At 36.4% G+C, this 27,875-nt stretch overlaps 1 protein-coding gene across 5 annotated transcripts in view; it reads right to left on the bottom strand.

Moving 5' to 3' along the window:
* Positions 1–27,875, bottom strand: part of ZFAND4 (zinc finger AN1-type containing 4) — a 91,772-nt gene that overhangs the window by 22,285 nt on the left and 41,612 nt on the right. For 4 of the 5 annotated variants that reach the window (XM_027595426.2, XM_027595433.1, XM_027595439.2 and 1 more), the window contains 4 exons: positions 23,298–23,373; positions 20,142–20,209; positions 16,119–16,305; positions 7,525–7,672 (listed from right to left, as the gene is read on the bottom strand). In XM_027595426.2, coding sequence (XP_027451227.1) covers positions 7,525–7,672; positions 16,119–16,305; positions 20,142–20,209; positions 23,298–23,373 — 479 coding nt within the window. The remainder of the gene's footprint in view (positions 1–7,524; positions 7,673–16,118; positions 16,306–20,141; positions 20,210–23,297; positions 23,374–27,875) is intronic. The other variant, XM_027595457.2, reaches the window with a different exon arrangement.

The raw sequence follows: 27,875 nt of genomic DNA, 5'->3' as shown, positions 1-27,875 counted from the left end.
TACAATGGAATATTACTCAGCCATCAGAAAGGATGAATACCCAACTTTTACACCAACATGGTTGGGACTGGAGGAGCTTATGCTAAGTGAAATAAGTCAAGCAGAGAAAGTCAATTATCATGTGGTTTCACTTATTTGTGGAACATGAGGAATAGCATGGAGGACACTAGGAGAAGGAAGGGAAAAATGAAGGGGAGGGTAATTGGAGGGAGAGATGAACCATGAGAGACTATGGACTCTGAGAAACAAACTGAGGCGTTTAGAGGGGAGGGGGTGGGGGGATGGGCTAGCTTTGTGATGGGTATTTTTTTTTAAAGATTTTATTTATTCATTTGACAGAGAGAGACACAGCAAGAGAGGGGTGTGAGTGAGGGAGAAGCAGGCTCCCAGCTGAGCAGGGAGCCGGATGCGGGGCTCAATCCCAGCACCCTAGGATCATGACCTGAGCCGAAGGCAGATGCTTAACCAACTGAGCCACCCAGGCGCCCCTGCAGTGATGGGTATTAAGGAGAGCACATACTGGATGGAGCACTGGGTGTTATACGAAAACAATGAATCATAGAACACTACATCAAAAACTAATGATGTATTGTATGGTGACTAACATAACCTAATAAAATAAAATTTTAAAAAAGTAATATAAAGATTTAATGCAATCTCTATCAAAATCTCAATTACATTTTCTTCAAAAATAGAATAATCCATCCTAAAACTCATATGGAACTTCAGGGAACTCCAAATAGCCAAAACAATCTTTTTTTTTTTTTAGAAATTTTATTTATTTGACAGAGAGAGAGCAAGAGAGGGAGCACAAGCAGGGGGAGTGGGAGAGGAGAAGCAGGCTTCCCACTGAGCAGGGAGCCCAACGCGGGGCTCATCCCAGGACCCCGGGATCATGACCTGGGCCGAAGGCAGACACTTAATGACTGAGCCACCCAGGCACCCCCAGCCAAAACAATCTTAACAAAGAAGAACAAAATTGTAGGTTTCTTACCTCCTGATTTCAAACTTATTTCAAAGCAACAGTAATCAAGAGTGTACTTGTACTCAAAAGAATGAAACGAAACCAATACCTCTACCATATACAAAAATAAATTCAAAATGGGGATGCCTGGGTGGCTCAGTCAGTTAAGTGTCTGCCTTCAGCTCAGTCATGATCCCAGGGTCCTGGGATCAAGTCCCACACAGGGCTCCTTGCTGGGCGAGGAGCCTGCTTCTCCTCCTGCTTGTGCTCTCTCTTATCTCTCTCTCTCTGACAATAAATAAAATCTTTAAAAATAAATAAATAAATCCAATATGGATTAAAGACTTGAATATGCAACCTGAAACTATAAAACTCCTAGAAGAAAACATAGCCAATAAGCTCTTTCACAATGGTCTTAGTAATATTTTGGGGGGCCAGTCTCCTTAGGCAAGGGCAACAAAAGCTAAAATAAACAAATGGGATCACATCAAACTAAAAAACTTTTGCACAGTGAAGGAAAGCAATAACAAAACAAAATGGCAACCTACTGAATGGGGAAAGATATTTGCAAATCATATATCTGATAAGGGGTTAATATCCAAAATATGTAAGGAACTTACACAACTTAATATCGAACAACCAACCAACCAACCAACCAGATTAAAACATGGGCAGAGGACTTGAATAGACATTTTTCCAAAGAAGACATACAGATGGCCAATAGGCACAAGAGAAGATGTTCAATATCACTAATTATTGGGGAAATGCAAATCCAAACTACAGTGAGGTATCACTTCACATCTGTCAAATTGGCTATTGCCAGAAAAATTAAAACAACAAGTATTAGCAAGGATATAGAGAAAAAGGAACCCTCATACATTTGGTAGGAATGCCAGTTGGTACAGCCACTCTGGAAAACAGTACGGAGGTTCCTCAAAAACTTAAAAATAGGGGAGTCTGTGTGACTCAGTCGGTTAAGTGTCTGACTCTTGATTGTGCCTCAGGTCATGATCTCAGGGTCCTAGAATCAAGCCCCCCATTGGGTTCCACACTCAGCAGGGGGGCTGTTTTGAGGATTCTCTCTCCCTCTTCCTCTGCCCCTCCCTCCACTCATGTTCTCTTTCAAGCAAATAAATAAATCTTTTTAAAAAATTAAAGATATAACTACCATACAATATATCAAAATTCTACTTCTGGGCATTGACCTGAAGAAAACAGAAACACCAATTGAAAGAGATTATGTGTGCTCCTATGTTCAGCGTCACATTATTTACAATATTATTGTAATTAAATAATCGTACTTATTTACATATCTTAATATGGACGAAACCTAAGTGTCCACTGATATAGATGGATAAAGATGTGGTATATACACGCAATGAAATATTAGCCAAAAAAAAAAGAATAAAATCTTGTCATTTGTGATAACATGTATAGACTTTGAAGGTATTATGTTAAATGGAATAAGTCAGACAGAGAAAGACAAATACCATATGATTTCACATATACATGGAATCAAAAATACAAAACAGGTCAAACAAAAACAAATGGAGACAAACTCATAGATACAGGAAACAAACTGCTGGTTACCAGAATGAGGGGTTGGGGGCAGGACAAAACAGATGAAGAGGATTAAGAGGCACAAACTTCCAGTTATAAAAGAAGTAAGTCATGGTGATGTAATGTACAGCAAAGGAAATACAGTTAATAATATTGTAAATAACTTTGTGTGTTGACAGATGGTAACCAGACTTATTCTGGGGATCATTTCATAATATATAAAAATAATGAATCACTATGATGTACACCTAAAATTAATAGGATATATTGTATGTCAATTATATTTCAATAAAAAAATAAAGGTGTGGTACTGGCATAAAGACATATGGACCAACGGAATAGATTACACAGCCCAGAAATAAACCTTCACATATTTGGTCAAATGACTTTCAACAAAGTATCAAGACCACCCAATGGGGAAAAGACTGTTTGTTCAACAAGTGGAAGAGGGAAAATTGGATATCCACATTCAAAAGAGTGAAGTTGGGAGTCTTACCTTACACCACATACAAAAATTAACCTAAAATGTACCAAAGATCTAAATGTAAGACCTAAAATTATAAAACTTTTAGGAGAAAACAGAAGGAAAAGCTTCATGACATTGGATTTGGCAATGATTTTTTGGATATAAAATCAAAAAAGTATGGGCAACAAAAGTAAAAATAAATAAAATGGACTACATAGAAATTTGAAATTTTGGTGTATCAAAGGACACTACTGTCAGAGTAAAAAGGCAACCTATAGGAGAAAATATTTGCAAATCACATACCTCCTAAGAATTCAGTATCCAGAATATATTTCTAAAGAACTCTTAAACCTCAACAACAAAACAAATAACCGAATTCAAAAATGGGCCAAAGACTTAAATAGACATTTCTCCAAAGAAGATATACAAGTGGTCAACTAGCACATGAAAAGATGCTCAACATCACTAACCTTTAGAAAAATGCAAATCAAACCTGCAATGAGATATCACTTCACACCAATGAGGATGACTACTCTTTAAAAAATAACAAAATAGCAAGTGTTGGTGAGGATGTGGAAAAACTGGAAACTTTGTGTATCACCAGTAGATTGTAAGATGGTACATACAACTGCTGTAGAAAACAATATGGCAGGGCGCCTGGATGGCTCAGTCATTAAGCGTCTGCCTTTGGCTCAGGTCATGGTCCCAGGGTCCTGGGATCGAGCCCCGCACTGAGCTCCCTGCTCGGCGGGAAGCCTGTTTCTCCCTCTCCCACTCCCCCTGCTTGTGTTCCCTCTCTTGCTGTGTCTCTGTCAAATAAATAAAATCTTTACAAAAAAAGAAAACAATATGGCAATCCCTCAAAAAATTACCATATGATCTTGAAATTCTGGGTATATATCCAAAGGACTGATCTCAAAGAGATATTTATATACCCATGTTGACAGCAGCATTCTTCACAACAGCCAAGAGGTAGAGTCTCCATCGACAGATGCATGGGTAAATAAAATGTTATACACACACACACAAAATGGAGTATTACTCAACCTTAAAAATATGGAAATTGTGACATATGCTACAACATGGATGAACCCTGAGGACATCGCTAAATGAAGTAAGTCATCCACAAAACAAAAACAAAAAAACAAAACTGTATGATTCTGCTTTATACAAGGTATGTAGAGAGTCAAGTTTATAGAAACAGACTGCAGAATTGTGGTTGCCAGGGACTGCAGGGGGAGCAGGGAAATAGGGAATTGTTTAATGAGTACAGAGTTTCACTTTGCATGATGAAAAAGTTCTAAAGATTGTGCAATAATATGAATGTACTTAACATTACTGAACAACATGTAAACTTAAAAATGATTAAGATACTAAATTTTATGTATATTTTACAACTAAAAACAATTTTTTTAAAAATGTTAATTATAAAATCTAGGTTGTAGATAAATGGGTGTTCACTGTAAAATTCTTTCAATTTTGCTGTATGTTAGAAAAAATTACAGACCAATTTCCTTGATAAACAAAAGTCCTAAATACAGTATTAGCAAATGAAACATAAAGATATAAAAAGGAAGATTCATCACAACCAAGAGTAGTTCATTCTAAGAATGTAAGAATGATTTCATATTAAAAAAAGTAATTCACATTATCAGAATATTTTTGCTCCATGCAAAATGATTTTTAATTTCTTTGGATTTATTCGACCCATCGACTACTTAGAAGTGTGTTATTTCCAAAATATTGGACTTTTCAGATATCTGTTATGGATTCCTAACTTTATCCCATGATAATAAGAGAGCCTTTTTGTATGATTTGAATCTTTTCAAATTTATTGGGACTTGTTTGATAGCAAACAATATGGTTTATCTTAGTAAATGTTCTGCGTGTACTTAAGAAGAATGTATATTTTGCTATTTTTAGGTGGAGCATTCTGTAAATGTCAATTAGAACAAGTAGGTTGATAGTGTTATTCAAGTCTTCTTACATCCTTTCTGGTTCGCTAGCTTTTCTATCAATTTTTTGAGAGTGTGAATGTAGAATTCTTCTAAAATAACTGGGTTTGCCAACTTCTCTTTGTAGCTTTTGCTCTGCGTATTTTGAAGTTCTGTTATTAGATGCATAAACATTTAGATTGTGGAGAAAGAAATTTTTTTCAATAGAGCTAGGTCAATTGTTCTCCATCTGGAAGAAATTATCTTTACCCTACTTCACATTACATTTTTAAAAATTTTTTTAGATGGATTGTAAACCTAAATGAGAAAGGAACAATTACAGAGCTCTTGCAAAACTGGCGTAGTGACTAAAGCTACATATAAACCTACCCTATGACAAGCACCTTCCTAGGCTTATGCCCCAAAGAAAAGAGTGCATACATCCACCAAAAACATGTATAAGAATGTTGGAAGCATAATATTCCATTGTGTATATATACCACTTCTTCTTTATCCATTCATCTGTCGATGGACATCTTGGCTCTTTCCACAGTTTGGCTATTGTGGACATTGCTGCTATATTATGCAGCCATCAAAAGGAATGAGATCTTGCCATTTGCAACGACGTGGATGGAACTGGAGGGTGTTATGCTTAGTGAAATAAGTCAATCAGAGAAAGACATGTATCATATGACCTCACTGATATGAGGAATTCTTAATCTCAGGAACAAACTGAGGGTTGCTGGAGTGGTCGGGGGTGGGAAGGATGGGGTGGCTGGGTGATAGACATTGGGGAGGGTATGTGCTACGGTGAGCGCTGTGAATTGTGGAAGACTGTTGAATCACAGATCTGTACTTCTGAAACAAATAACGCAACATATTTTAAGAAAAAAGAAAAAGAAGAAGATAGCAGGAGAGGAAGAATGAAGGGGAGTAAGTCAGAGGGGGAGACGAACCAGGAGCAATGATGGACTCTGAAAAACAAACTGAGGTTTCTAGAGGGGAGGAGAGCAGGGGGATGGGTTAGCCTGGTGATGGGTATTAAAGAGGGCACATTCTGCGTGGAGCACTGGGTGTTATGAACAAACAATGAATCATGGAACAGTACACCAAAACAAATGATGTAATATATGGTGATTAACATAACAATAAAAAATTTAAAAAAAAAAGAATGTTGGAAGCATCTTTACTGATGAAAGCCAAACACTACAAACAATCCAACCTATCAAAAGGAGAGAAACAAACTGAAGAATAGTCATACAACAGAATAGTACATAGCAGAAAAAAGAATGAACTGATACCCACAACATGGATGATTTACAAAAGTATGATGTTGGGCAAAAGAAACCAGATCAAAAAAAAAAAAAAAAAAGAGGATATTTATACAAAGTTTAACAACTGGTAAAACTAATTTATGGTGACAAGCGTAAGAATAGTAGTTATTTCTGGGAGTAGGGAATGGTTATAAGGAAACCTGGTTCTATTTTAATCTGGGTTGTACCTACATGAGTGTATATAAATGTAAAAATTCATCAAGCTGTACATTAAAGATCTGTGAACCTTATTTTATGTATATATTATATTTCAAGAAAGAAAAAGGGATTAGTTATTAAGAGAGTGAAAAGCAAACAGAATAGTGATATGTGTGTGTGTGTATGACAAAGGATTTATAACCAGAATACATAAAGATCAAAAAAAATCAATAAGCAAAAAACATACCACTGAATAGGGTGCCTGAGAGGCTCAGTTGGTTAAGCGACTGCCTTCGGCTCAGGTCATGATCCTGGAGTCCCAGGATCAAGTCCCGCATCGGGCTCGCTGCTCAGCAGGGAGTCTGCCTCTCCCTATGACCTTTCCTCTCATGCTCTCTCTCTACCATTCTCTCTCTCTCTCAAGAAATAAAAAATCTTTTAAAAAAAACAACAACAACATACCACTGAAGAGAAAAATGCCCAAGAGATATGAACAGGCACTTTACAAAAAGGGATATCCAAATACCCAATAAACATGGGAAAGGTGCTCAACCTCATCAGTCAGAGGAATACAAATTAAAACCACAATATGAGGCAACTACACATCAACCAGAATGACAAAAATAAAAAAGGATCATACCAAATGCTGGTAAGGCTGTGTGAAAACCCTCTCTCATTCACTACTGGACAGTTGAATGTAAACTGGTTCAATTACTTTGGAATCACTTTGGAAAACTAACAATATCTAGTAAAGCTAAACATAGGAATATTCCTTATCAAAGCCCAAATAGAGGAGATACCTATAAAAAGCGAACATTAACAGAGCATTTTAAAAAGTAACTATTGCAAGATTAAGATTAGGCTATTTTTTATTATCCTTCTTAGCACTAGAGCTATGAAATTTAAAAAAATGAATTATTTTAAGTGCAATGTATCACAGTAGATGTATTGGTGGCCTAAAAAAACAATTCATCACTGTTAATATCTCAATAAATAACTGAGGCCAGAAAATTGAAATGAACAATATTTTATAAATAATTCATTTTCACAATTATCAACAGACCTCAATGCTGTGAGCCCCGCAGGGACAAACTAGAGAAAAGCCTGGCCAAATGCCAACAGCTTCACCTTTTTGCTGAGATTCATGTTCTCCATCTTAGCCTTCAGCAGCTTCATCTTATTCATAGTTATTGAATTTTCAATTATCTGTTGCCCAGAAGGAGAAGGCTCAATTTCTTCATCTTCATCCGTATACAAATTATACACAGACCCACCACTGCAAAGAAAGCAATAATTACTACTGAGATGTTTCTGATACCTGCTCAATGACTAAAAATACTTATGTGCAATAGAAACTATACAGATGCTGCTAACGGTAAAAAAATAAATCTTGTCAATGTAAATTCAAGGCAAATGTATTTCAAAAAATATACTTCTTAGAGGAAAAAAATAAATATGGATAAATACCATGATCTAGCATGACTGACATATCTGGCACAGCTAAGCTTTTCTGAAGTCAATATAACACAAATGAAGGTCTTAATGGCACCCACTACCTCACTCCCACAGAAGCAAAATCCATCTTCACAAAAATGCACTGATTTCATTTTATCAGCCAAGGCTGATAATTGTGAAACCTAGACCACAGGCTGATCAGAATTCCATTTAACCATAATGAAAAAAAAATTGACACAGAGTCCAGATTTTTATTCATCCTGAGAGGATTTTCACTAAAAAAGAACTCACACAGGTGTCATTAGAACATTATCTGTTCTTAAAGAACAATGAAAAAATAAGAATAACAAGATTTTTTTCAGCGTTTGGAAGTGTAACCACCTAGAACAGCATGTATTTTAAAATGAAAAAAGAAACCCCAGTCAAGTCACGACACAAATTATTACACATGTAAAACATCTGAATTACTGATCAGTCACCATGACATTTATTCATACCTTAACATAATGATTATTTGGAGCCCCTTCTCTTTGACTGCATAATATACTGGCACTTATCACACTATCCTCATATTTATACTTATATGTCTATCTTTCCTTCTCACTCCCCCCATATGTAAGCAAGATGAAAGCAGAAATTAGGCCTTATTCATCTTCTTAGTCTCAGTGCCTGGCACAGTGCTTGGTGCATAGCCAATAAATGTTGAACTAAACACAAACACTAGTGAAATTTCACTCAGCTTTTTCAGTAACAGTAAAATTACAATGGTAAAGGTTTAGGATAAACACAAGTTCAGCATATTTGTAGAATGACTAAGATTTTAAATAGAGCAGACTAAGAATAAGTGTTGATCACCATGTCTGATTTACTTACAGAAAAACTAAAGTATGTATCTCTGCTAATGTATGAGCATTAACAAAATTTCCTGTTCTATATGGTTGTAAGAAATGGAAACAATTTAGGATAACCTTAAATAATAAGGGCATATTCCATACCACTTCTGAAGCACATACTACCACCACACAAAGACAAAGTACATAATGGATAGCCCCATCCTTAAAACTTTACATGGTGAAAATGATGACATTTTGAAATCATAGTTAACTACGTGCATAGCAGGTATGGGCATCAGAAGGAATGATAGCGGGAATATGTCTCCATAAGCAATTTAGTCCCTCGCGTTTGACTTGTGACCATCACTTGTACCTACTGTAGATGCCTACCACAGTATGAAAATTGACACAATGGGAACAACACTAAATTAATATTGCTATCATTTACTGAATGCTACTCTGCCAGATACTTTTTACATGCTATTTCTAATCCTCATAAAAACTATGTAAGGTGATATTATATCTCATTTTATAAATGAAGAGACGGCAGTTGAGAGAGGTTTTACTAAACCTGTAAATGGTGGACTTAAGATTCAAATCCCCTGCCTCCAAAGTCTACTCTTTATACTATTTCCTGTTGCTCCCTCAGGCACCAAACAACAGACTTTACTGCATTATGCTTGTGAACCCAAATAAGTGATAGAACTTACAGTATGTGAGGGCTCTTGTATCTGAAAAGGAGGGATGAGTGGAGATTTTTGCCACTTCACCCTTGGAGCTGAAAGGAATGACTCTAGTATATTCTATCCTTGGTCATCTTGCAGTATTTTAAGTACTTCTCTCATACATCCTATGGTTATTTTAACTTTACACACCCATACTGAATACCAAAAGAGGTTTCTGACTCAACTTTCCCGTCATAAAAAATTGGTCCTTTAATGTTTTCCCATGGAAAACAGTATGTCTGTGTGCATGTGCTTGCATGCACACGTGTATGTATATATGTGTATTTTTTAAAGTACAATCATGATAACTATTTCAGTGGACGTATTTTTGAGGGTAAAAACATGCTTTTAAATTCACCTAATTTTTTTCAAAGAACCACATTACTGTGTTTTCTCTCACAGAACAGATTTAGGAGATCAGTTAAAAACCAGTTTTTTTCAAAATGGAAAAATGTAACTAGACTAGGATAATGTAGTAATTTATAAACTTAATAAATATCTTTTTTCGTATTTAAATGTTCTAAATATTTTCTTAAGTTTCTAGATATTTTATTGAATGCTGTATTTAACTTTTTCTAAATCTTTTAATCTAATAATTTGATTAAAGAGCAAAAGATGGGCAAATGAATATTTATTACAACATGAATATTGTTCATCCAGAAGCCAAGTACTCACATGACCTTCACAGACAAGTTACCATTTAATTAAAATTGTCTTGCATTGCCTCCTTTTATTTCTTCCCACTTAAAAGAGCAGTAAGGTGGCATCATTAACTATAAAGATTTAAGACTAAAAATGACTGATACTAGATTTGTACCAAAATGAGTTAAATTAGCACCCATTCTCCCTGTTTCCTCCCTAGAGCAGGAGTTGGTAAACTATGGTCACAGGCCAAGTTCATTCTACCACTTACTTTTGTGTGGTCCACAAGAATGGTTTTGACACTTCTAAATAGTTGAAAAAAATCAAAATAATATTTCATAATGTTAAATTATATCCAATTCATAGTTGTATCCATAAATAAAAAGTTTGATTAAAACACTGCCACCCTCACTGGATCACGTGTTACAGATGGCGGCTTCTGCACTGTAATGGTAGAGCTGAGCAGCCACATTAGAATCGTATGTGGCCGTCTCACCACTCTGCACTTCGGCTTGGCACACTACAAAGCACACTGGCACAATCATAATTCCACAGCATTTTGAGTGCCATGTGTATCATTGTACCATGACATTGACACACACACACTCCTAACATGTCAGAACAAGAGCCGTGAACTTCGAATGCCACGGGTTTAAGGCACAGTAGAGAGTGGACTGTTTGACTGTCAGTTACGTGCGATTACATAGCAAAGTATTGTGTTCATTGTGCAATGACACTGTGGCTATGCTAAAGAAAAACCACTTATTTGGACATTACCAGACTAAGAACTCATCACACTATTCCCAATTTGCAGGAAAGTGTCAGAAAAATTGCAAAAATTTAAAATGGCATATCTCATCAAAGTAGAATTTCTTCGCAAAAAGAAAAAATGAAAATGAAACTGCAGCCAAAATAAGTTTCCGAGGGGCTAATTTACTAGGTAGTAAGAAAATCTGTTTGCCAACAGTGAATTAATTAAACTATGCTTGATCACAGCAATTGAAGAAATGTGTCCAGAGAAAATAAACTTGTTTAAATGAAGACTACCCCTTTGGCAAGAACAATTTCTTGAAAAATTGGTAACAATGGAAGCAACAACAACAGACAACTAAACAATAAGGCAATGATTTGGAGTTCTGTTCCTTGGCTTTTGATGAGTCGACATAAGTTATTGGTACTGTTCAGTTGTTTTTGTTTATCAAGGTATCAATACCAACTTTGACGTTACTTAAGAATGAAGCCCCTATAAATAGTCTGCATGAAACAACTACAGGTAAGATTTTCAAAAGAGTTGCTAAAACACTAATTCAGTACAACTTGAAGTGAAATCTCCTACAAGTGATAGAGTAAAAATATGTGTGGAACAGAAAAAAAAACAAGTTGGACAAATTTACAAAGCTAATGAAAAGCTAAGGTGTTAAAAGACTATGGTTACTCGCTGTATTATTCATCAGCAGGTATTCAGGGGTAAATATTTGAATCTATTATGTATTCTTAAACCAGTAGTGTCAACAGTAAACTTTTTTGGTTCACGGACTTAGCCATGAGTTCAATGTCTTGACTATAATAGTTTTATTATGATTCTTTTAAGCTCAGGGCTAACATTGAGTTTTTCTCAACAAGAAGAATCACCTTCACCTGAATGCCTTTGAAAATTAGTTTTTGCTGTGAACTTAATGTGTCTTACTGAATTCCACCTAAAATTATAAGGCAAAACAGTGCTCCTGTAAGAAACTTATACTGCAGTAATATCATTGTGATGACACCAATATTACTTTGACTCACATGTAATAGCATGCTTTCAAAAATTAAAAAGCAAGAACATTCCCACATAAATTTACAGGGGCATATTTCCTAAATTCCCAGCAGTGTTTTCATACAAGTTAAAGGAAATTTCCGTATTTCAAAATCTATTTAAATGCACAATTGAGGAGCTCCACCTATCCTGATGTGATTAATATGCAATGTAATGCCATGCTAAAGGCAAATGGCAAGAGGACACTGTAACAGAATTCTATAAATGCCTTCCAAGCAATGAATATGCTCAATTAAAATCATATGCTTATGGGGACTGGTATCAGTACATGGCAACATCTGTGTGAAAAAAAATTTTCAAAGATAAAATACATAAAATCTCATTATAGATCCATACTAACAGATGAACTTTTGCAACTGATTTTGCAAATTTGATAGGCAACACTAGCTTGCAACCTCAAGTAACATTACCCCCGCAAAAAGCATTCAATTCTCCTCTTTGGAGGGGAATTTGGATCCAAATTCACACACACACGCAAGTACTCATTATTTTTTTAATTTTTTTAAGAGAGAGTGCATGTAAACCCGCACCCGCGCACACACACATGAGAGGTGGAGAGAGGGAGAGAATCTTAAGCAGGCTCCACGCCCAGCCTGGAGCCCAACATGGGGCTCGATCTCAAAATGCTGAGATCATGACCTGAGCCCAAATCAAGAGTTGGGCACTTAACCAACTGAGCTACCAGGTGCCCCTCAATTATTATTATTATATTTCGAATTTTGACAGTAAAAATTATGTGGAAATTCTTCTTTCTTGTTACGTAAGTACCTACACAGTATCTTTGATTTTATCTCTTGGCCTGAAAATCCTAAAATAGTTACTATTTGGCCCTTTCCAAAAAAATTTTGCTGCCCCCATTATAGAGTAAGAAAGCCTCTCCTACAACAGTCAAGATAAATGTCATTCAAGGTATGGCCAGAAAAAGTTTTCTACTCTCCCTTCTCACCTACCCCTATCCCTTGTCCAATTCTGGTAGGTGAAAAGAAAGGAAGAGAAAAGTTAAAAAAAAATAGCTTGAGAGGAACGGTACAATTTTAGTTGAAATCCTTGGCAACACTTGGGCTATGTCTTAAATAGAAGCTGGCTGAGGAGAAATTGAGGTAAAAGAAGAAAATGACATTTCAAGCAAAGGGTAAAAGATGTACAAAAACATGGCATAATGAAGGAGAGCTCAAAAATGGACAATGACTGGTTGTAAAGGGCCTTACATGCAAAGCTAAGGAGCTTAGATTTTCTTTAGGAAAAGGGAACCAAAAGAGGATGTTTGAAGGAAGGAAACCAAAACAACAGTGAGCTAGCACATGGGGAGACTGGTATGAAAAAATTCTTTTCATGGTCCAAGTAAGAGGCTCTGGATTAAGGCTGCAGCCCTGATTACTCCCTCTTCTCTACCTCTGGCCTACATGGTTGTAGTTACTATATGGTTACTATTACACTTTGTAGTAACCAGATCGTAACAAGTTAGAGTCAACAGTCAACACCCATTTATCATAGTCAGTTCTCAAAAAATGAGTCTAATCCTTCTACATAACTTGTGGTGGGCAGAATCTAAAGAAATCCCCATGATTCCCAATCCCTGGTGCTCATATCCTGTACACTCCCCTACACTTGAGTGTAAAAATGACCTAGGACTTGTTTCTAGTCACCACAATATGGTAAAAGTGATTTTTCAGATGTAATTTAGGCCTCAAATCAGTTGATTCTGAGTTAATCAAAAGGGAGCTGAGGGCAGCCTCTAGGCAAAAGCCAGAAAAAAACCCAGGGTCCTCAGTCATACAACTGCCAGGAAATGAATTACGCCAACAACATGAATGAGCTTGGAAGTAGATTCTATCAAGCCTCCATATAAGAGTGCGTCTTTGCCAACACCTCAACTGCAGCTTTGGGAGACCCTGAGCAGAGCACCCAGCTAAACTGTGACTAGACTCCTGAGCCACAGAAACTGTTCTCCAGACTACAAGTTATTTTTTCTACAATTTTTTCTACTAGCTTTATATATTGTGGGATTGAATTTAGTCACTTGTACCACCAAAGGACCCCCAAATAGCCAAAGCAATCTTGAGAAAGAACAAAGCTGGAGGTATCACAGTCTCAGATTTCAAGATATATTACAAATCTATAATAATCAAAACAGTATGGTACTGGCACAGAAATAGACACACAGATCAGTGGAATAGAACAGAGAGCCCAGAAGTAAACCCATGCTTATATGGGCAAGTAATCTACAACAAAGGAGGCAAAAATATACAATGGGGGAAAAGACAGTCTCTTCAATAAGTGATGCTAGAAAAATTAGACAGCTACATGCAAAAAATAATTAAACTAGACCACTTTCTTATACTATACACAAAAATAAACTCAAAATGACTTAAAGATCTAAATGTGAGACCTGAAACCATAAAATTCCTAGAAGAAAACACAGGCAGGAATTTCTTTGCTGTCTCCCTTAGCAAAATTTTTCTAAATATGTCTCCTCTGGCAAGGGAAACAAAAGCAAAAATAAACTATTGGGACTATACTATTTTAAAATAAAAAGCTTTTGTACAGGGGCACCTGGGTGGCTCAGTAGGTTAAGCATCTGCCTTCGGCTCAGGTCATGATTCCAGGGTCCTGGGATTGAGCCCCACATCGGGCTCCTTGCTCCACGGGGAGTCGGCTTTTCCTCTCCCTCTGCCTGCCTGCCACTCCCCCTGCTTGTGCTCTCTCTCTATTTCTCTCTCTGTGTTATATAAATAAATGAAAAATCTTAAAAAAAAGAAAAACTTGTGTAGCAAAGGAAACGTTCGACAAAATGAAAAGGCAACCTATTGAATGGGAGAAGATATTTGCAAATGATATAACCAATGAGGGGTTAGTATCCAAAATATATAAAGAACTTATACCATTATAAAAAGAACTTATACCAAAAAACCCCACAACTAATGATTAAATTTAGTTACCTGTAATACCTTTCCTTCCTTGGTCTGCTTGGAAAACTCCTACTCCCCTTTTAAGGTCCCTTCTTCTCAGAGTTTGTCCCTAACTCTCCACCTTTCAGGCAAAATGAAGGCCTTCTTATCTGGTTTTCCAGAGCTGTTGATATCTTTTTATAACATTTGGCAAGAATATATTATAGGTGGGCGCCTGGGTGGCTCAGTTGGTTAAGCGACTCTGCCTTCGGCTCAGGTCATGATCCTGGAGTCCCGGGATTGAGTCCCGCATCGGGCTCCCTGCTCAACAGGGAGTCTGCTTCTCCCTCTGACCCTCTTCCCTCTCGTGCTCTGTCTCATTCTCTCTCTTAAATAAATAAATAAAATCTTTAAAAAAAAGAATATATTATAGGTACTAGTTAAAGCAGATTGCATGCTCCCTAAAGGGAAGGACAATCATCTTTGTAAGCCAGTACTAGTGTACAGACTGGCTAAAAAGTTCATTAAGTGTTTAGTGGCTTAAAGCGAAAGTCAATAAAGAATCAAAGCAAGGGGGCATGTGGGTGGCTCAGTTGGTTAAGCGACTGCCTTCAGCTCAGGTCATGATCCCGGAGTCCTGGGATCGAGTCCCACATCAGGCTCCCGGCTAAGCGGGGAGCCTGCTTCTCCCTCTGACCTTCTCCCCTCTCATGCTGTTTCTCTCTCTCTCTCTCTAATAAATAAAATCTTTAAAAAAAAATAAAGATAAAATACTTTTAAAAAAAAGAATCAAAGTAAGACAGAGTATACAGAAACTTAGAGATGACCTTGTCTTATTTCCTAATTGTTCTATTGCCTAGCTAAGTACCTTTAAAGTTGTTTCCTTCTGAGTTTAGAATCAATTTAACAACTCTTCCTTTTACAGAGTAGGAAAACAAGACCAGAAAGGTAAAGAGATTTATCTGCCTTTAAGCAGTAGAGTTAAATTTTGAAAAAAAACGGCAACTCTAGGTTCAACCCTATTATGCCAAGGTTGTACAATAACACAATATTATAACAAGACTCTATAATCAAGTCAGCATCTTAGAGTTTCATAAAGGACAGAAATAAATCTTTTATATAAAAATCCTATTCCATAAAGAAATTTCAGTTTTATAAATTACTCTCTAAATATCAATCATATGAAGGACAATTTCAGAATTATATATCTGGGGCGCAGGAGTGGGGAGAATGCATGAAATTTAGTCAGTCTTGTGAATGTAAGATTATTTTAGACAACACAAAGTAAACATTAAGGTTTATGGAGTATATCATACAGTGTTCTCCTTTTCTAAGTGAGACATGCAAATGAAAACCTATTTACCTTAAAGATTCAGATAATGGTGTTAAAGTGCCATCTCCCTTATCTACTACACGAAAGAAATTCAATTGATCTCCTTCTCGGTATACCAAAAATGTAACTTGTTTGTTGCAGGAGGTCTTCTCCCAGACCTCATCTCGACTGGAATCCATGTACTCAGCCATCTCCCTAAGTGGATCTTCCATAGGAACTACAAATGGAAAAATTGATAAACAAGCTTTCAATTTATATCAAGTTTTATGCATGTTGGCACAGTGACAGGATATAATGTGAATTAGAACAACATATATATGATAGTTTTTAAATAAGTTTCTGGTCTTTTTACAGTTAATACAGCATTCCCTATGTTGTACTAACATGAAAGAAATGAAATTCATTATTATGTTATTACATACAAAGACAGGGCTTAACTAAATACATCAGTATTTTCCTGTGCCACTAGAGTCTGTATATTTGCTGATTCTATGACATAATTACCTATAACTATTTTCACTTCACACGTCTACTTCCTATATTTTCCAATATTGGTTACATCAATAATTTAAAAGCAATATAAATTCCACTTATTTTAGATTTAAAAAAAGACACATACACATAATTAGGAGACATGTGTTGGAAATTAGAAGCAAGTGAATCTCTTTTTTCTTTCTGGTTTTAGATTCTTCTTTGATTCTGGATTTACGTTCTTCTTAGAGCTGTTTCTTGACACATCAAGTTAGGTAATTAAAAGTATACAACAATTCAGAACACAAGGGGGCCCGTGAGTGTAGTAAAACTGCCATGTGTGCAATGGCCAGTGTGTTGTTTCTTGAAAGCATCCTCCCAGGATTCCAACTGTCCTGGTATGTACCCATGTGTCCAGTCAGAGCAAAAGGACTGGGGCAAAGCCCCCCCATTACTATAGGCTCTTCTGGCCTGGAGTGGTCCTCAGGTTTGGTATTGCAGCCATCATCTTGTCCACAGCAGCCACAGATTCTGCTCCTGCCGGGGGAAAGGCCTCAAGAGATTGCTGGCTCATAGGGCAAATGTTCTAAAAGACTCTGACCCAGACTTAAGTAATGATTACAGGAAAAAAGTTCACTCCCAAAAACTCTCATGTCAAGCTGCAGAAACATTTGCTCTTTCCTAAAAGAGGCAACAATTTCTCAAATTCCCTTTGATACAAGTAGCTTATTTATTAACAGAATCCCAGTGCTGTGCTGACCTTTAAAAAAGTTATAGCACTAAGAAATATTAAACTGTGAAAGTAACAAGGTAAAAACATTAAAAATGTTCCCAAATCCTAATCCAATACCACCACCACTAAAACAGAAAAATTAGAAATATAATATTTAGCTTATTTTATAAAAACATTTGGATGTTTTGACCAACTCTTTCATAGGCACAAAATGTGCAAATATTAAGAGACATGTTTAAAACAGGTTCTTACCATTTTTAAGTTAACACCACACATTCCACATTACCTTAAAAAGAAATAAAATCTATGTTGCTGCCATTACTAAAGCTGTATGGAAAGCCTTACCTAAATCAACATGGTGTGCCTTACTTGAGGAGGCATTGGGATTGAATATGTATATGCATCTATGTGGTATATGCACACACCTTTTCATAACAGAAAAAAAACCATGATTTCATCAGGTATAACATACTGTATATATACCTTAAAATAAAATTTAGTTTTAGAAAGGATTTTCTATGCTGTTTTGATAATGATTAATTCAAAAACAATTTTAAAAGCTAAATATTACTGAACTCATGGTATTTTCTAAACCATAATTTTCAAGTAAAACCAAATAACCAAAAAATATGGTTTCTCATATACAACATGGAAAAGTTCTAGATCTGCGTATAGTTTTTAATCTTCACAAAGTTTTCAATGATGTATGGAGACAACAGCAAGCTTTTAACTTTAAAGAAGTTGATTCAATAAAGGCAAAATTATTAAATATATAATTAAAATATTAAAAAAGACAAGTTCTCCTTGCTGATTTTTCAATTTACAAACAAGGCATAGAAAACTCTAGGGAAAAATTTTACAAAATTATTACAATTTACTCTACAAAAATATTACAAAGCTTCAGCTACCTAAGGAGAACGATGCCTTTTATTTTCATTTCTCAAAAAGTAAAAAACAAACAAACAAAAAAAAAACCCCAAAAAAAACAAAAAAACTCCCATGGATATATTTTTAACTCAAAATCTATAGCACTTGGGGCACCTGGGTGGCTCAGTTGGCTGAGCATTTTCCTTCGGCTCAGGTCATGATCGCAGGGTCCTGGGATTGAGTGCCAGGTTGGGCTCCCTGCTCAGCGGGGAAGTCTGCCTCTCCCTCTCCATCTACCTCTCCCCCTGCTCATGCTCTCTCTCTTTCAAATGAATAAATAAAATCTTTAAAAATTAAAAAAAAATCTATAGCACTTACACTTCTCCTCATAAGCATAAAATAATTCTGGTCCTAAACGTAGATTGTTCTGATAAAATAACCTGGTTTAAAAACAATACTATACACACATAACCAACTTTCAAAATTTTGTAACAGTGGAATTTACATGTTATTAAACACTGTATAATTCTATCTTATCATAATGGCTCTGTAAACACTTTAAGTTTCTTGGGATGCCTGGGTGGCTCAGTCGGTTAAGCATCTGCCTTCAGCTCAGGTCATGATTCCAGGGTCCTGGGATTGAGTCCCAGATTGGGCTCCTTGCTCACTGGGAAGCCTGCTTCTCCCTCTCCCTTTGCCTGCCATTCCCCATGCTTGTGCTCTCTCTCTCTGACAAATAAATAAAATCTTAAACACTTTAGGGTTCTTACACTACCCTGAGACTTGGTACTATAAACATCACCCTATGTCACATAGGACAATTTTATAAGTCCAATTTATAGAATTTCTGATATTAGGAGTGCTAGGTAACCAACTCTAACATTACTACCTTTGCTTTTTTTCTAACCTATCCAAAACAGTTCAACAACTAAAGTAACACATCTCACAAAATCCTCCTGAAGTAGCTAGGAGAAAGATGGTAATAAGTCCCATTTTTCTAACCAAAATTATGAAATATAGAGATAAAATTTGACTTGTGGAAAAAATAAACCAGCAGTGTAATCAGTACTTAACCTTACTCTTATAGTCAGTAAAAGATCAAACAAATATGAAGCCCTTCCCCAAATGAGGCCCACAGAGCAGGACTGCTCTGAGCAGTCTAAGGATCCCTCTTCTTGGTGGAGATTCATGTGACTGATGTACCTGAATCAGGAACCAATGTGAATACTCCCCAGTTTTTCCCGTGCTTAGAACTCTCTTGTTAATCAAGTCTCTGCTCACATCATCTTTTTCAAGGGCCTTCCACAATCATCCTCCTAGTATCCTACTTCCACAAACACTGTCACACTCCCCTATTTCCTCCATAGCACTTGCAACTGCCTGATATGACATCAAATCTTTACATCTTTACTGTGGGCACTGTCAGTAAGCAGAAACTTTTTCTTCCATGGAACACTGTATTGAACATGTAGTGGATACATAAAATATGTTTGTTAAATGAACGAAAGACCTCCAGAGACTGCGCACATTCTGAAAAAGGATTCAACAGGGGCATAATAATATCTATGAAACCCAAATGCATCACAAACCAGGCTAACAGCCAACTTTAGAATTTGCTGTAACAATTATTACATCCAGAGTTGAAGACTCAGTGAGTAAAAAAAAGCAACAAACTGGTATGAACTTAAACACAATGATAACAACATATTTACACAATGCTATTCATTTCCTTTCCCTCTACTGGTGAGGTTTATTTTTAAATATCCCTGGATTGAATCAGGAATCAGGAAATTTTTCTGAAATATGAGTTCCTTCTGCACATTTATGCTTCAAAGAACAATGCTTAGAAAAACAAATGTTGTTCTAAGACCTAATAGCAGAAAGAGAACCTGATTAAAACTTGAGACTATAAAAATACTAACTGGCTTGAAAATTATTATTGTCAAATTGCTTTAATGTACATGATTTTAACAAATGCCTACCTCTTCTAGTATTTATAGGTCCACCACGCATAGCCAATACCAACTTCAAGGTACAACCTTCTGATATGCTGTTAACAGAAAAACAAACCATCATTATCAAAGTGCATCCAGTGTTAGACATATACATAATTAAGTGCTAGTTTATCAGGCACAGTACTTACCCTCTATAATATAAAAAAGATAAAGCAATATGCATAAAAATAAAATGTTAACTTAATTACTTGTAAAAGTAATGAAAAAGTAAGTAGGTTTTCATAAGCTTTAAATATGACATGATACCTCAGTTTAGCCTCTTCATTTCACGTGTAAAGAAAAAGAAGCCCTAAGAAAAAAAGAAGTTTGTCCAAGACCCAAGGTGTTAGAAAACAAATCTATTTAATAAAAAATACAAAAATACCAAATCTACAAGATCTACAAGATCACCCAAATCCCAGTACTCTTCCAGATATTTCACATTGCCTCTGACCCTTTTGTTCTTAAGAAAAGAGTGAAGAAGTGTATGAGAGAGGAGAGAAAGAAAGATGAAAATCAAATAGTAAATCTGCAATCACTGGTGCACACTTAGTGTCATTTAGTAATAGAAGGAGGACTTGAAAAATGAAAGACCTGGTGAAGAGCAAAACTCTCTTACCCAATACTCTTTTTTTGTCTTTATCAAGCATATTTTATTTATGTTTTACTTTATTTTTTTGTTTTTAATTTTATTTTTTAATTTTATTTTGTTATGTTAGTTACCATACATCATTAGTTTTTGATGTAGTGATCCACGATTCATTGTTTTCGTATAACACCCAGTGCTCCATACAGTACGTGCCCTCCCTAATACCCATCACCGGGCTAACACAGCGCCCAGCCCCCCTCCCCTCTAAACGCCTCAGTTTGTTTCTCAGAGTCCATAGTCTCTCATGGTTCATTTCTCCCTCCGATTACCCTCCCCTTCATTTTTCCCTTCCTTCTCCTAATGTCCTCCATGCTATTCCTTATGTTCCACAAATAAGTGAAACCACATGATAATTGACTTTCTCTGCTTGACTTATTTCACTTAGCATAATCTCCTCCAGTCCCATCCATGTTGATGTAAAAATTGGGTATTCATCCTTTCTGATGGCTGAGTAATATTCCATTGTACATATGGACCACATCTTCTTTATCCATTCATCTGTTGAAGGGCATATCAGCTCTTTCCACAGTTTGGCTATTGTGGACTTTGCTGCTATGAACATTGGGGTGCATAGGGCCCTTCTTTTCACTATATCTGTGTCTTTGGGGTAAATACCCAATAGTGCAATTGCTGGGTCATAGGGTAGCTCTCTTTTTTAATTTTTTGAGGCACCTCCGCACTGTTTTCCAAAGTGGCTGTACCAACTTGTATTCCCACCAACAGTGTAAGAGGGTTCCCCTTTCTCCACAACCTTTCCAACATTTGTTGTTTCTTGCCTTGTCAATTTTTGCCATTCTGACTGGTTTTAATTTGAATTTCCCTGACGGCTAATGATGATGAACATTTTTTCATATGTCTGTTAGGCATTTGTATGTCTTCTTTGGAGAAGTGTCTATTTGTGTCATCTGCCCATTTTTTCACTTTATTTGTTTTTTGGGTGTTGAGTTTGAGAAGTTCTTTATAGATCTTGGATACCAGCCCTTTATCTGTAATGTCTTTTGCATTGTTTTTAATTTTAATTCCAGTATAGTCAACAGTGTTATATTAGTTTCAGGTGTACAATATAATGATTCAACAATTCTATGCATTACTCAGTGCTCATCATGGTAAGTGCCCTCCTTAATCCCCTTCACCTATTTCACCCATCCCCCCACCCAGCTCCTCTCTGGTAACCATAAATTTGTTCTCTATAATAAGAGTCTGTTTCTTGGTTTCTCTCCTTTTTTTTTTCCTTTGTTCAGTTGTTTTGTTTTTAAATTCTACATATAAGTGAAATTATATGGTATTTGTCTTGCTCTGACTTATTTCACTTAGCATTATACCCTCTAGCTCCATCCATTTCATTGCAAATGGCAAGATTTCATTCTTTTTATGCCTGAAAAATATTCCATTGTATATATACACCACATCTTCTTTATCCATTCATCTACCAATGGACCCTTGGGGTGCTTTCATAATTTGGTTATTGTAGATAATGCCGCTATAAATATAGGGGTGCATGTATCCCTCTGAATTAGTGTTTTTGTATTTCTTAGATAAATACCCAATAGTACAATTATTTGATTGTAGGGTAGTTCTATTTTTAATTTTTTGAGGACCCTCTATACTGTCTTCCACAGTGGCTGCACCAATCTGCATTACCACCACCAGTCAGGAGGATTCCTTTTTTTCCCACATCCTCACCAACACCCATTGTTTCTTGTATTGTTAATTTTAGCCATTCTAACAGGTATGAGGTGACATCTCCCTGTAGTTTTGACTTGCATTTCCCTGATGATGAGTGATACTGAGCATCTTTTCATATGTCTGTTGACCATCTGGATGTCTCCTTTGGAGAAATATCTGTTCTTTAATTGGATCATTTGATTTTGGGGTGTTGAGTTGTATGTTTTTTATATATTTTGGATACTAACCCTTTATTGGATATGTCATTTACAAACATCTCCCATTCAGTAATTTGCTTTTAGTGTCATTGATTATTTCCTTCACTGTGCAGAAGCTTTTTATTTTGATGTAGTTCCAATAGTTTATTTTTGCTTTTATTTCCCTTGCCTCAGGAGACATACCTTAGAAAAATGTTGCTACAGCTAATGTCAGAAAAATGACTGCCTGTGCTCTTTTCTAGGATTTTTATTTTTACCCAATATTCTTGTAAAAATGAAAAAAAAAAAAAAAAAAAGGAAAGTAGCCAAGTGGGAATGGGTCAATACTAAAAGAAAAGAGCACAAGGCAAGTTCAAAAGAGGGGGATCTAAAAAGGCAGGGGATGCATAACTTGGTGTGAATAATGAAAAGATAAAACAAATAATCAAAGGATAAGGATCAGGCAGTTTGGAGTATGGAGCCAAGATATCGTAAGGTTCAGGATTTACACTTAAATCCAGGGGTCACAACTATTCAGAAGAGACATGATACAAGGATTCAGAAGGAAAACACTGATATATGGAGTTGTAATACTGAGCATCTATAAAACAGCTAATATGTAATTACACTCACTTGTAATCATTCAAGCAATAATCATCTTCAAGTTCCACGTTATTCCAAATTAAGTGCTGCTGACAAATGGGAATACCTTAGGGGAAGGTTATAAAAAAAAATGGTTACTAATTCAATAGAATCTTCAAAAGATTATGATACAAAGCTCTTTTATTAAAGAACTACTACTAATAATAATAAATTAAACACACTTCTAAATTGAATGCTAGGTATTTAGCTAAAATTGACAGAATCATAGGTAAAAGGTATGGCTAAGTAGATGGAATCCAGGGCGCCTGGGTGGCTCGGTCGTTAAGCGCCTGCCTTCGGCTCGGGTCATCATCCCAGGGTCCTGGGATCGAGCCCTGCATCGGGCTCCCTGCTCAGCGGGAAGCCTGCTTCTCCCTCTCCCACTCGCTCTGCTTGTGTTCCCTCTCTCACTGTGTTTTTGGCAAATAAATAAATAAAATCTTTAAAAAAATAAAGTAGATGGAATCCAATCTACTCACTTTAGAACAGTGTTTTAGTAGCTCTCTATTCTTGAAGCAAAGTATCACATTAGGGAGCCCTTTAAAAGACAAGTATGAAATCAGCCCAGAAGAATTTAAGATTTAAGGCCTAGAAGACTGTTCTCAATGCTACAAAGTACAGTCTTCACTCAGTTATATGTAGTTTGTTAAAAGTATATTGTGAGCAGGGGTGGGGGGGTGAAATGGGTGAAGGTGGTTAAAATGTTCAAAATTCTCAGCTATAAAATAATTAGGTCATAAAATACATAAAATAAAGTAGAACATGGGGACTAGAGTTAATAATATTGTATACCTGAAAGGTGCTATGAGACTAGATCTTAAAAGTTTTATCACAAGAAAAAAATTTTGTAACTATATATGGTGATGGATGTTAACAAGACTCATTATGGTGATCACTTCTCAATAGATACAAATATTAAATAATTATGTTGTACATCCAAAACTAATATGTCATTATATCTAAGTCTAAAAATATAGAACATTTAATTTAGTTTACTGTCCTTTTGGGGGGGTGTATTACTAAAATGGGTTCCCAGAGTAACATTATTTAGTGATTAACATGGCATCTTTCATAACATTTCTGAATGGAAGTCATTAATCTTGAAAAGGGGCAGAAAATATAATTTCCAATATAAACATTAATGTACTAGAAAATTCCTTCCACCTCAGTATTTGAATGTGATTATATATTAACATGTTCTTTTGTAGAGTCTGAACACTAATTACAGAATAATTCAATATTTGAAAAAGTATGTTGTGGATAATTTTCAATGCTGAAAATTATAGTCTACAAGATAATTTATTTGCATTTCTGTGATGTTAAAGAAATATTAAGGAAGATTCCATACTTTAGCATAATTAATCTTTTTTGTTTGTTTTTTGCAAAGTACACATTAGAATTCCCAAAGAATATTTGGACTACAGCAGTCAGAGAGTATTATCTGCTCAATAGAACATTTAATGGATACTGATATTGATGAAAATCTTCTTTGAATTATCTCATATACTGCCTTCCCAAATTACTTTTTCTTATGATACTAAAACATGACTAGAAAAGTAAGTGGTGGGGACCCTGGTTGGCTCAGCTGGTTAAGCATCCGCCTCTTGGATTTTGGCTCAGGTCATGATCTCAGGGTCCTGAGATCGAGCCCTGCATCTGGCTCTGTGCTCAGTGAGGAGCCTGCTTATCTCTCTCCCTCTGCTCTTCCCACTACTTGTGCTATCTCTCAAATAAATAAATAAAATCTTTTAAAAATGAAAATAAGAATTCTTAATTTCAGGAAACAAACTGAGGGTTGCTGGAGTGGTGGGGGATGGGAGGGATGGGGAGGCTGGGTGATAGACATGGGGAGGGTATGTGCTATGGTGAGTGCTGTGAATTGTGTAAGACTGTTGAATCACAGACCTGTACCGCTGAAACAAATATTATATGTTAAAAAAAAAAAAGATAGTAGGAAGGGAAAAATGAAGCGGGGGACATCGGAGGGGGAGACGAGCCATGAGAGACTATGGATTCTGAGAAACAAACTGAGGGTTCTAAAGGGGAGGGGGGTGGGGGGATGGGTTAGCCTGGTGATGGGTATTAAAGAGGGCACATATTGAATGGAGCACTGGGCGTTTTACACAAACAATGAATCACAGCACACTACATCAAAAACTAATGATGCAATGTATGGTGATTAACATAACATAATAAAATAAAATTTAAAAAATAAATAAATAAAATAAAATAAAAATAACAACAGTGGTATGTATGCTAGTGTTCATTACTATAAGCCAAGCACAGTTAAAAGTGCTTGACTTCTACTACCATAATTTCACTGCAACCACAATCTTGTGGACATCAATATTATGCTCACATCACAGGTTACAAAATTGAAGTACTAAGGGGCGCCTGGGTGGCTCAGTTGATTAAGTGATTTCAGCTCAGGTCATGCTCTTGGGGTTGTAAGATCAAGCCCTGTATCAGGCTCCATGCTGAGCATGGAGTTTACTTGAGATTCTCTGTGTCTCCCTCTGCCCCTCTTCCCTTCCCTCTTTAAAAAAAGAAATGAATAAATAAAACTGAATACTGAGAGAATAACACACAGAGTAGGTGGATTTGAGACGTGAAGCCCCTGAAGGCCAACTCCAGAAACTGCGCTCTGAACTTTTATGCTAATCAACTTTTGAAAATCACTTCATAAAGCAAAAGTAGCTGTCTGGTGATGTTTCAGTACTATTGCCTATTCGAAGACCTGGATATCTACTAAACATTCACTAAATGTTCCAAAAGATCATCATGGAATATAACCCACCAGGGTTCAGATGGTGGATATAAATATATCTCTCAAATGAAATAGTTTATTTTGCTTCCAGCTAAAAAACAAAGTCAGTTAAGGAAAAGGCTTTTAAACTAGAAATCATTTCACATTAAAAGTATTTTAATGTTTTTAACAAATTGGAAATGTGCCTAGATCAACTTTTCAAACAAAATCATAGGATTTCGCCAGCATAATTAGGTAAAGCAATTTGGACAGGTCCTACTCTGTTTATATTCAACCAACATCATATGGTATTATTTTCTAATGGAAACTTTATTTTTTTTTAAGATTTATTTATTATTTATTTTGAGAGAGTGAGAATGAGAGAGAGAGAGAGAGTACATGAGAGGGGGGAGGGTCAGAGGGAGAAGCAGACTCCCCGCCAAGCAGGGAGCCCGATGTGGGACTCGATCCCGGGACTCCAGGATCATGACCTGAGCTGAAGGCAGTCGCCTAACCAACTGAGCCACCCAGGCGCCCTCTAATGGAAACTTTAGAACTGGATTGAAGACATAGTAATAACACTGCTTAGACACACACAACTCCTGTAAACACTTTAAATGAACTGAGCCATCATTTAACAGGCTAAAAAAATATAAGGATGGCAGGCAGGCAAGACAGAGTGAAAGAAGCATCCAAGATTGAGCTGTGGTTCTGACGGCTACTTGAGTTGCTGAGTGACTGTGAGAAGATTATCAACATCTGTGAACTTCAGCGTCCTCTCTTGCACATTAAAAAACACTAGGGTTCTTTCTACCACACACATTTTTAAAATCTCAAATATACAGAGCTAACCAACTTGGCTTTAAGACAGCATTGCCAAAGATTAGTTGACCATAGAGTTGAAGGTCCATCTCTGGGCTCTCTATTCTGTTCCACTGATCTATGTGTCTGTTTTTGTGCCTGTGCCATACTGTCTATGGTCAACTAATCTTCAACAAAGCAGGAAAGAATGTCCAATGGAAAAAAGACAGTCTCTTCAACAAATGGTGTTGGGAAAATTGGACAGCCACATGCAGAAGAATGAAACTGGACCATTTCCTTACACCACACACAAAAATAGACTCCAAATGGTTGAAAGACCTAAATGTGAGACAGGAGTCCATCAAAATCCTAAAGGAGAACACCGGCAGCAACCTCTTCGATCTCAGCCGCAGCAACTTCTTTCTAGAAACATCACCAAAGGCAAGGGAAGCAAGGGCAAAAATGAACTATTGTGACTTCATCAAGATAAAAAAACTTTTGCACAGCAAAAGAAACAGTCAATAAAACCAAAAGACAACCGACAGAATGGGAAAAGATATTTGCAAATGACATATCAGATAAAGGGCTAGTATCCAAAATCTATAAAGAACTTATCAAACTCAACACCCAAAGAATAAATAATCCAATCAAGAAATGGGCAGAAGACATGAACAGACATTTCTGCAAAGAAGACATCCAAACGGCCAACAGACACATGAAGAAGTGCTCAACATCGCTTGGCCTCAGGGAAATCCAAATCAAAATCTCAATGAGATACCACCTCACACCAGTCAGAATGGCTAAAATTAACAAGTCAGGAAACGACAGATGTTGGCGGGGACGTGGAGAAAGGGGAACACTCCCACACTGTTGGTGGGAATGCAAGCTGGTGCAGCCACTCTGGAAAACAGTATGGAGGTTCCTCAAAAAGTTGAAAATAGAGCTACCCTATGACCCAGCAATTGCACTACTGGGTATTTACCCCAAAGATACAAATGTAGGGATCCGAAGGGGTACGTGCA

This window comes from Zalophus californianus, chromosome 15 (genome assembly GCF_009762305.2).
Source record: "Zalophus californianus isolate mZalCal1 chromosome 15, mZalCal1.pri.v2, whole genome shotgun sequence".
NCBI lineage: Eukaryota > Metazoa > Chordata > Mammalia > Carnivora > Otariidae > Zalophus > Zalophus californianus.
Note: the sequence above shows the minus strand (reverse complement) of the source record. Positions and strands in the feature narration are given on the sequence as shown.